The sequence below is a fragment of the Anolis carolinensis genome, unplaced genomic scaffold (assembly GCF_035594765.1).
Source record: "Anolis carolinensis isolate JA03-04 unplaced genomic scaffold, rAnoCar3.1.pri scaffold_7, whole genome shotgun sequence".
NCBI lineage: Eukaryota > Metazoa > Chordata > Lepidosauria > Squamata > Dactyloidae > Anolis > Anolis carolinensis.
In genome coordinates, this window is record NW_026943818.1 from 35722629 (window position 1) to 35733205 (window position 10577).

General features: G+C 40.7%; 1 protein-coding gene across 1 annotated transcript; it reads right to left on the reverse strand.

The window, feature by feature from the left end:
• Positions 1–901: 901 nt before the first annotated feature.
• Positions 902–6863, reverse strand: LOC103281292 (cathepsin G). The gene is made up of 5 exons (XM_008122577.2): positions 6731–6863; positions 5012–5159; positions 3727–3862; positions 3119–3370; positions 902–1465 (listed from the first exon to the last, which is right to left on the reverse strand). The coding sequence occupies exons 1-5, from the start codon at positions 6789–6791 to the stop codon at positions 1325–1327; spliced, it is 738 nt and encodes a 245-aa protein (XP_008120784.1). The 5' UTR covers positions 6792–6863; the 3' UTR covers positions 902–1324.
• Between the last annotated feature and the right edge of the window lie 3714 nt (positions 6864–10577).

Here is a 10577-nt window from a genome sequence, read left to right on the forward strand (position 1 = left end):
GATTTGTATTATTACAGTAGAGTCTCACTTATCCAATGTAAAAAGGCCGGCAGAACGTTGGATAAGCGAATAAGGATAATAAAGAGAGATTAAGGAAAAGCCTATTAAACATCAAATTAGGTTATGATTTTACAAATTAAGCACCAAAACATCATGTTATACAACAAATTTGACAGAAAAAGTAGTTCAATACACATTAATGCTATGTAGTAATTACTGTATTTATGAATTTAGCACCAAAATATCATGATATATTGAAAACATTGACTACAAAAATGGCTTGGATAATCCAGAACATTGGATAAGTGAGTGTTGGATAAGTGAGACTCTACTGTATTATTATTAGGGAAGAATTCTCTAAAGGGATCTCTAGGTCCTCCAAGGCCACCTTATGGTCACCTTCTAGCAGAAATTGACCATAGAATTGCACTACAGGACCTAGTATTAGTATTATTATCATTATTGAATTATTATTGTTATTGTTTTTACGGTATGACGATGATGGAATTTATTATTATTATTATTATTATTATTATTATTATTATTATTTCGCATCTGAGGTACATGGATGACCTGAAGCTGTATGGGAAAACTGAAACTGAAATCCAGTCTCTGACTAACACTGTCCGAATTTTTAGCACCGATATCAGCATGGAGTTTGGATTATTATTATTATTATTATTATTATTATTATTATTATTATTATTATTATTATTGGTAGTATTAGGGAAGAATTCTCTAAAGGAATCTCTAGGCCCTCCAATGCCACCATATGGTCACATTTCAGCAGAATTGACCAGGACCTATTATTAGTAGAATTATTATTGTTATTATTGTTATGACAAGGAGGGATGTCTTTTCTCATACCAAGGTTCCAAAGGCTGCAGAGACCACAGTTGGGTTTTATTTGCTGCAGAAGACATTTATTTCTAATATGGTGCGAAACAGAAACACGAGGAGTTTGTTAAAGGGACAGAATTGGGGGTCCGGTGGAGTCCCCTTCTCTGATGGTTTTGAAGCAGAAGTTGGATGGACATCTGTCAGGAGGGATCGGATGGTGTCTTTCTATGTCACAGAATGGATTTGGACTAGACGGCCCTTGGAACCCATTCCAACTCTAGGACACTATGATTCTATATCCCTATTTCCCATAAATTTGCTAATGACTATGAGGTTGGATGGACATCTGTCGGGAGGGATCGGATGTGGACTCCAACTCTAGGACTCCGATATGATTTCATCAAAAGGAAGGCTCAGTGGGAGACGGGGAGGCACTGAAATAGGTCTGAACAAGCGGGAGACGGAACATGGAGTCGGGACCTTCTCAAGGATTCGATTCCATGACCTTCTGGATCCACGGCAGGAAATGCGCAATGCGAGAGTAAACCCCGGGCGGGGAACTGTAGCCGAAGGACACGATCCCATGCACCACACCATTGCAGACCATCGGACCCCCGGAGTCCCCCTTCAAAGGGAAATAATAATAATAGCAATAGCAATAACGTAAATAATATGAATAATAAAAATAAATAAACTCGGTTGAATTGGTTGAAACGATGAGAAACCTATTTGAATAGTCAGATATTCCTGTGCTCTCTCTTTACCTGTACTGTGCTGCATTTCCTCTGCAAGACAATTTTTGTTCCTGGGTTATAAAATGTCATTTCCTAATTGGGTCTATCACAAAGACATGGGAGAAAAAGGATTCGACTCAATGGGATCTCAGCAGAGCACAAGCTGAACATGAGCCAAATCTTTTAGACACTTTTAGGCGGTAGCCCCGGCCACTCTCCCCATGGGCCTGACGCGGCCCTCCAAGCTCATTGACCTAGCCCCTGTCCTAAACTTTAGACTTGGGGTTGACCTAAGTCTACCTGATCTTGGGAGGTCTCTTTGCTTACATATGGTCTTATGAGATTGTCTAGATGGTCTTTGAAGGTCTCTTTGCTTAGCTATGGCCTTATGAGACCATCTAGATGGCTTTTAGAGGTTACTTTCCTTACCTATAGTCCTATGAGATCATCTAGATGCCTTTTGAGGGCTCCTTTCCTTACCAATGGCCTTATGAAACCATCTAGATGGTTTTTGAGGATCGCTTTCCTTATCTATGGTCTTCTGATGGCAAGATGAGATCATCTAGATAACCTTTGAGGGTCCCTTTCCTTACTGATGGTCTTATGAGACCATCTATATGGTCTTTGAAGGTCCCTTTGCTTAGCTACGGCCTTATGAGACCATCTAGATGGCTTTTGGAGGCCACTTTCCTTACCTATGGTCCTATGAAACCATCGAGATGGTCTTTGAGGGTCCCTTTCCTTACCAATGGTTTTATGAGACCATCTAGATGGTCTTTGAAGGTCTCTTTGCTTAGCTACGGCCTTATGAGACCATCTAGATGGCTTTTGGAGGCCATTTTCCTTACCTATGGTCCTATGAAACCATCAAGATGATCTTTGAGGGTCTTTTTCTTTATCTATGGTCTTCTGATGGCCTGATGAGATCATCTAGATGGTTTTTGAGGGTCCCTTTCCTTATCTACGGTCTTCTGATGTCCTGATGAAATCATCTAGATAGCCTTTGAGGGTCCCTTTCCTTACCGATGGTCTTATGAGATTGTCTAGATGGTCTTTGAAGGTCTCTTTGCTTAGCTATGGCCTTATGAGACCATCTAGATGGCTTTTGGAGATCCCTTTCCTTATCTATGGTCTTCTGATGGCCTGATGAGATCATCTAGATGGCCTTTGAGGGTCCCTTTCCTTAAATATGTTCTGTTGAAGTGAGACCATCTAGATGGTCTTTGGAGGTCTCTTTGCTTACCTATGGTCTTATGAGATCGTCTAGATGAGGGGTCCCCAAACTAAGACCCTCCAAGGTCATTGACCTGGCCTCTGTCCTAAACTTTAGACTTAGGGTTGACCTAAGACTTGAAGGCACACAACAACAATCCTAATTTTGGACTATTTCATCCTAGTCTGGCCCCCCCAACAGTCTGAGGGACTGTGAAAAACTTAAAAAGTTTGAGGACCCCTGCCATAGGGTATACAGCCAGTGTGATGCGGCAGCAAAAAGAGCCAATGCAGTTCAGGTCTCCCGTGTCTGGATCCCCCTCGCTGCTTACCTGGCTTGTGTCCAGGAGCTGCTTGCGGCTCCCCGCACAGATCATCCCGTCGTCCAGCCAGGGGTAGACCATGCGGCACTTCCTGCGACTGTAGATGTTGACGTCGGTCTCAAAGAGCCTGGGAGTGGCTCTGCCTTCGTCAATCAGGCCCCAGCCGGCGATGTTGCAGGAGGTGCCGGCGGGGAGGTCGCTGCCAGACTTTGGCAAAGGCACAATTTGGACGTATTTGTTTAGGACGGGTTTGAACTCCAGCTGGGAAAAAGGGAAAGACAGGCAGCAGTTAGGCAGGTGCTTTTAAGCAGGGTCCCTGAGGCTGTTGGGAGATGTCCCTGTTTGGGCGCCAAGATGGGGAGCCACTGCAATGTCCTTCTTCTCATAGTCTCTTTTTCCTCAGCTCTTCTCCGTAAGTTGCATATTTTTATGAGGGTGAGCTTCTCTGCTAGTTTGTTTCCCTCAAATTGTTCTTCTTCTTCTTCTTGTTCTTCTTGTATATCTTCTAGTCGTTTCAGACTCAGGGCTGAGGATAGTTTAAGGTTCTTCCCATTTCGTCAGTACCTGTGAAAACCATGACTCCTGTCTTACAGCCAGGGATATATAGTTCTCCTTACCTTCAGCAGGAGGATGTCATTCGAAATGCTCTCGGGGTTGTACTCGGGGTGTTCGTGGTATGACTGGACCCCGATCACTTGCTGGGACTCCTCGAAGACATCAAGGTTGTGGGCCCCCAAAACGACCGTGATATCGCTGCAAACGGAGAGGATCGGGTTAAAAGCCTGGCATAAAAAACCCATAGGGATTTTTTTTATAAATATATATATATTATTTTAATTGGACTTGGACAGTTTTATCATACTTTGGAGTACTTGACTACTCTTCTCTCTGGCATAATCTGGTAATTTATTCTATGACAATTCTCAAGCGGCGGTGAATTCTCAGTTCTCAAAAACCTCTCACTGGCTATATACTCTATGGGGAGAGTGGGCGGGGCTACCGGCTAAAAGTGTCTAAAAGATTTCTAGAAGATTCCGAACTGTCTGTGCAGGCACAGGAAATACTATATGTACGTATTTCACAGTTGACCAGTATTGTGACTCAGGTGGAATCTCAGATTGACTCTGATGAGGATGATGGGATTCAGGTTCAAAATCAGGTTCAAAATGTCCCTGTTGTAGAAGAGGAGGAACAGAGAGTGCAAGTTCATTTTCCCACAGCAAGGAATGATGTTGATGATACTGAAACTAGCCAGGTGCAAATGGACTTGGAAAAGGAGGACAGTTCTCAGTCTTGATAATGAGGCTCAGCAAATGAACGAGCAGGCTGACCTTGACGAGACAGGTTCCTTAGATCGAGCTGACCGTTTGGAATTCAGGGTTCGGAGGAGTGTGAGAATCGCAAACAAGAGGGAGGTTAGAGGCCAGAGAAATGCTTTCATTTCATTTCACTTTGTTTATTCCTAGTGATTTCTTGAATTACTCTCTAAGGCTTTATTTTGTAATGATTTCTTGGAACTTTACTTTAGCTTTTAAAGAGCTCTTTATCTTCTATTTTCTAATAAACTAAAAAAGACTTCAACCTGTGTGCAGTTTGGTGTATACAGCAAGGTGAAGCTAACCTGAGGTGCGATAACCACGATGGAGAAACCCATAAGGTTTATGAGTGGGTCCTAGAATTGGAAGAGACCCCAAGGACTATCCGGTTGAACTTTCATTCTGCCACGGCACTATCCGATCCCTCCCAACAGATGGCCACACTGCCTCTGCTTCTAAACCCCCAGAGAAGGAGACTCCATCACACCTTATGAGATGCTGAATCTTTAGGATAGGGTTCTGCTCTTTCTTTGAAATTCAGGGTGAAACAGAGAGAAGGAAGCCAAACCAATTTAATGCTACTCACTCCCTGCAATGTGCCGCAGTCATGACCCATTGGGGCGCCACCAGGAATCCACCGCAACCATAATCACCCCCTACTTTCAAGGCGGCGATGTATGGTCGGGAGTGGGGCTTGGCTTCTTGGCCTCCAATGATCTGGCTCCGCAAAGGATCTGCAAATAATAATAATAATAATAAGATCAGGGGGCAGAGGACTCTTACAAGTAAAACAAGCAGTCAAAGAAGAAGAACATGCCCTGGCAGAATATGTAAAATAAAATGAAGAACTGCTTTGATTGAAGTCAAAAATCAGAAACTTCTCAAAGCACAGCAGACAAAAAAAAAATACAAGAAAACCGCACTACAAACTAGAGCTGACAGCTGGCGCAACAAAACATTGCATGGAATGTTCCTTGACAAAATCGAAGGAAAAGCTGATAAGGAGAAGACCTGGCTCTGGCTCACGAATGGGACCCTGAAGAAGGAGACAGAAGGCCTGATCCTTGCAGCCCAGGAGCAAGACATCAGGACAAAGGCAATTCAGGCCAAGATTGAAAAATCAGCAGATGACCCAAAATGCAGACTGTGCAAGGAAACCGATGAAACCATTGATCATATCCTCAGCTGCTGTAAGAAAATCGCACAGACAGACTACAAACAGAGGCACAACTATGTGGCCCAAATGATTCATTGGAACTTATGCCTCAAGTACCACCTCCCAGCAGCAAAGAACTGGTGGGATCACAAACCTGCAAAAGTCTTGGAAAATGAGCACGCAAAGATACTGTGGGACTTCCGAATCCAGACTGACAAAGTTCTGGAACACAACACACCAGACATCACAGTTGTGGAAAAGAAAAAGGTTTGGATCATTGATGTCGCCATCCCAGGTGACAGTCGCATTGAAGAAAAACAACAGGAAAGACTCAGCCGCTATCAGGACCTCAAGATTGAACTTCAAAGACTCTGGCAGAAACCAGTGCAGGTGGTCCCAGTGGTGATCGGCATATTGGGTGCCGTGCCAAAAGATCTCAGCCGGCATTTGGAAACAATAGGCATTGACAAAATCACGATATGCCAACTGCAAAAGGCCACCCGACTGGGATCTGCGCATCATCCGAAAATACATCACACAGTCCTAGACACTTGGGAAGTGTTTGACTTGTGATTTTGTGAAACGAAATCCAGCATGTCTGTCTTGTTTGCTGTGTCATACAATAATAATAATAATAATAATAATAATAATAATAATAATACATCACACAGTCCTCGACACTTGTGATTTTGTGATATGAAATCCAGCATATCTATCTTGTTTGCTGTGTCATACAATAAATAATAATAATAATAATAATAATAATAATAATAATAATACATCAGTCCTATATACTTGTGATTTTGTGATACGAAATCCAGCATATCTATCTTGTTTGCTGTGTCATACAATAATAATAATAATAATAATAATAATAATAATAATAATAATAATAATAATAATATTAATAAATCACACAGTCCTAAACACTTGAGAAGCGTTCAACTTGTGATTTTCTGATACGAAAATAGACCTCATTTGCTGTGTCATACTATGTCTTTGTGTCAATAATAATAATAATGATGACGCAAACGAACCACTAATTTTGCACAGGATAATCCCCACATACGGGCAACGAAGTGAATGTTGGATGCAACAATTTGAAGGAAACAAACTAGAAGTTCATCCTGATAAAAATATGAAACTTACGGAGAAGAGCCGAGGAGAAAGCGACCGTCAGGAGAAGAAGGATATTGTGGAGTCTCCCCATCTTGGCGCCCAAACTGGGGCGTCTCTAGCGTGTCTTTTATAGCCTGTCAGTCACTCCACTTCCACAATTCTGAGAAACTTAGTTGTTTGTACTTTATCAAGATTGGAACGCGAGATCTCAGCAGATCTTAACTGGTCCGCGCTGGGAGATAATGGCAACGTCTCAGAACGGCGAAAAAGTGGGGAGATCTAGGAAATAATGCCCGATCCACTCCTCAATATGAGCTTTCAAAGTATTTCAACAAGGCTCTCGTGTCTCTTTCTCTCGACCGACTTTTCTCCAAATTGAGTCTCCTTCTCTCCTTAGACGCTTTGGGGACACTCCCAACAGATTGCCCTCAACAGATGGCCATCCAGTCTTTTTTTTTATAAGTTGTTTTTATTGTGCAATTTGTAAGCAACTTGTATCTTTCTTGTTACAAACAGTGATCGAAAGTCTTTTCTCATTAGAATAAAAAAACACATCTTAGATAACCACAACCCAAATGCCAACATAAAGTGTGGGAGAACGAAAGAAAAGAAAAAAAAAAGAGAAGAGAAAAATAAAAAGAAGAATAAAATAAAATAAAAACAGAAAAGGATAAGACAAGAAAAAAATAACTTTATAAATATACTAGCTGTGCCCGGCCACGCGTTGCTGTGGCGAAGTCTGGTGGTATGGGAAATAAAGTATTGAGGAATTGGTGGTAGTTAAGGTCAAGGGTAAACGTTTTCCCCTGACGTTAAGTCCAGTCATGTCTGATTCTGGGTGTTGGTGCTCATCTCCATTTCTAAGCCGAAGAGCCGTTGTTGTCCGTAGACTCCTCCAAGGTCATGTGGGATGACTGCATGGAGCAGCGTTACCTTCCCACCGGAGCAGTACCTATTGATGCACTCACATTTACATGTTTTTGAACTTCTGGGTTGGCAGAAGCTGGGGCTAACAGTGGGGGCTCTGTCAGTTCCCCCAATTCAAACCTGCGGCCTTTCGGTCCAGAAGTTCAGCAGCTCAGCACTTTAACATGCTGTGCCATCAGGGGACATTATTTCCTAAAGGTTGTGAATATACAATATTTCTGATTGTTTTTTTTTTGTCTGTTGGAGGCAAGTATGAATGCTGCAATTAGGAAAAATGATTAGGATGTAATGGCCTTGCAGATTTAAAGCCTGGCTGTTTCCTCCCTGAGTGATTTTTTTGTTGGGAGGTGTTAGCTGGCCCTGATTGTTTCCTGTCTGGAATTCCCTTGTTTTCAGAGTGGTGTTGTTTGCGATATTTTATATGCTTCTACTGTCTGTGGCCCTGAGAAAACAGAGGATTGGCCAGACTTTGATGATGGGAATCCTTTGTTGGGAGGTGTTAGCTGGCCCTGATTGTTTTCTGTGTGGAATTCCCCTATTTTCAGAGTGTTGTTCTTTATTTAGTGTTCTGATTTTAGAGATTGTATTGTTCTGTTTTATTATACCACATTAATTTTTATATATTCTGATTTTAGTGTTTTTGAATACTTGGAGCCAGATTGTATTCATTTTCACAGTTGACTGCAACACAATAATAATAATAATAATAATAATAATAATAATAATAATAATAGTAAGGATAGTAATGATAGTAATAATAATGACTTTGGTAATACATAGTGCTTCACTGCCTTCTCAGCTTCCTTTCTGGAAGAAGCCTTTCTTGGGAGGTGTTAGCTGGCCCTGATTGTTTCCTTTGTGGAATTTCCAATTTCCTTGCTTTATTTACTTTCTTTATTTCTTTATTTCTTTATTACTGTCCTGGTTTTAGAGATTATATTGTTCTGCATTATTCTATCCTAGAAATTATTTCATATCAAAGTAGAATCTCACTTATCCAACATTCGCTTATACAATGTTCTGGATTATCCAACACAGTCTGCCTTTTCATAATCAATGTTTTTGTAGTCAGTGTTTCAAATTCATTGTGATATTTTACTGGTAAATTTGTAAATACAGTACAGTAGAGTCTCACTTATCCAACATAAGTGGGCTGGCAAAATGTTGGATAACTGAATATGTTGGATAATAAGGAGGCGTTAAGGAAAAGTCTATTAAATATCAAATTAGGTTATGATTTTACAAATGAAACACCAAAACATCATGTTAGACAACAAATTTGGCAGAAAAAGTAGTTCAATACGCAGTAATGCTATGTAGTAATTACTGTATTTATGAATTTAGCACCAAAATATCACGATATATTGAAAACATTGACTACAAAAATGCGTTGGATAATCCAGAACGTTGGATAAGCGAGTGTTGGATAAGTGAGACTCTACTGTAATTACTACATAGCATTACTGCGCATGGAACTACCTTTTCTATCAAATTTGTTGTATAATATGATGTTTTGGTGCTTAATTTGTATAACGATTACCTAATTTGATGTTTAATCAGCTTTTCCTGAATCCCTTCTTATTATCCAATATATTTACTTATCCTGCCGGCCTGTTTATGTTGGATAAGTGAGAGTCTACTGTATATTGATCATCTTATATTATCTGCTTAGAACTGGATTATATGAGGCCCCTTCTTCACAGTTGTATAAAATGCACACTGAAGTGGATTATATGGCAGTGTGGAGTCAAGATAATCCAGTGCAAAGCAGATAATATAAGATTATAAATGGGTTATATAGCTGTGTGGAAGGACCTTGAGTCTACACTGCCATATAATCCAGTGCAAATTAGATAATCTGTGGAAGAAGAGTAAGTGAGGCCTAAATTTTCCTGTCCCCTAACTGAAACCTGGCTGTCCCTTGGTTGCTAGGCAACGAAGTGGGCAGAGATTAGCCCTCTAAACTGGCAGCAATTGGATAAAAACAATTATTGCTCTCCCTCTAATTAGGACTTTATTTTTCTTTTCTTTTTGTTGTATCAACCTAGAGGCGTGGATGATGGGTTGTGTTGTCAAATTTCGAGGTTGGGGGGCCTGTAGTTTTGTTGTTTTGTCCACTGCCCTGATGCCATCACTCTTTTATATATATAGATTAGACATGTCCAAAAAATCGTTTTGAATTGTATATCGGAATTATTTCGGATTGTTCTCGCTTTCTGATATGCAAAAGCCCCCCCCCCCCCCGGGTTCCCTTTTTTTTTTGGCGATTGCGCATGCACGTCCACTATTTTAGAAATATTTAGAACCATTACGAATTTTCGGAAATATCCAAAATTTTTGGGTGGAAAAATCGGAAATACTTTCTATATCGAAGCGCCAGCGCCCCCTACTTTAGAAACGGGAATTGAAACATTTTTTTCATTGATCGGACATGCCTAAAATATATACATATCATTTATCAGTTGCTATATGTCTCTATGACTTCCAGAGCTCTGAAAATGTTCCTCTTTATTTTTCGCAATAATCATGTGTTTTAATTTTATAGTTTAAAGATAAGGTTTAACTACATTTATTATTGTTATTTTTATTCCTATTATACTCCCAGGAAGTTTCCTTAGTCCAATTCTATGTGAATATTTATTTTTTCTCTTAGTAAATACTCTTTCATGGGTCTCCAATCCATACTGTTTTTGGGAGTTCTGTCCTGCGCTAACCTCTGTGTCAATAGGTCCATAGACTGGCCATCCAGTCTTTGTGTTTATGATGATACTAACAATAACAGTAGAAACTCATGCGATAAAATTACAATCAAAGCACTCCCAACAAAAGAGTCCCCCGATCCCCAGCAGGTCAAACAGTCAGGAGTATGGGAACTATAAATCCCACCCTTGCTAGGAACAGAGTTGTGGAGAGCACTAAAGCAGTGATTCCCCAAGTGGGCGCAACCGCC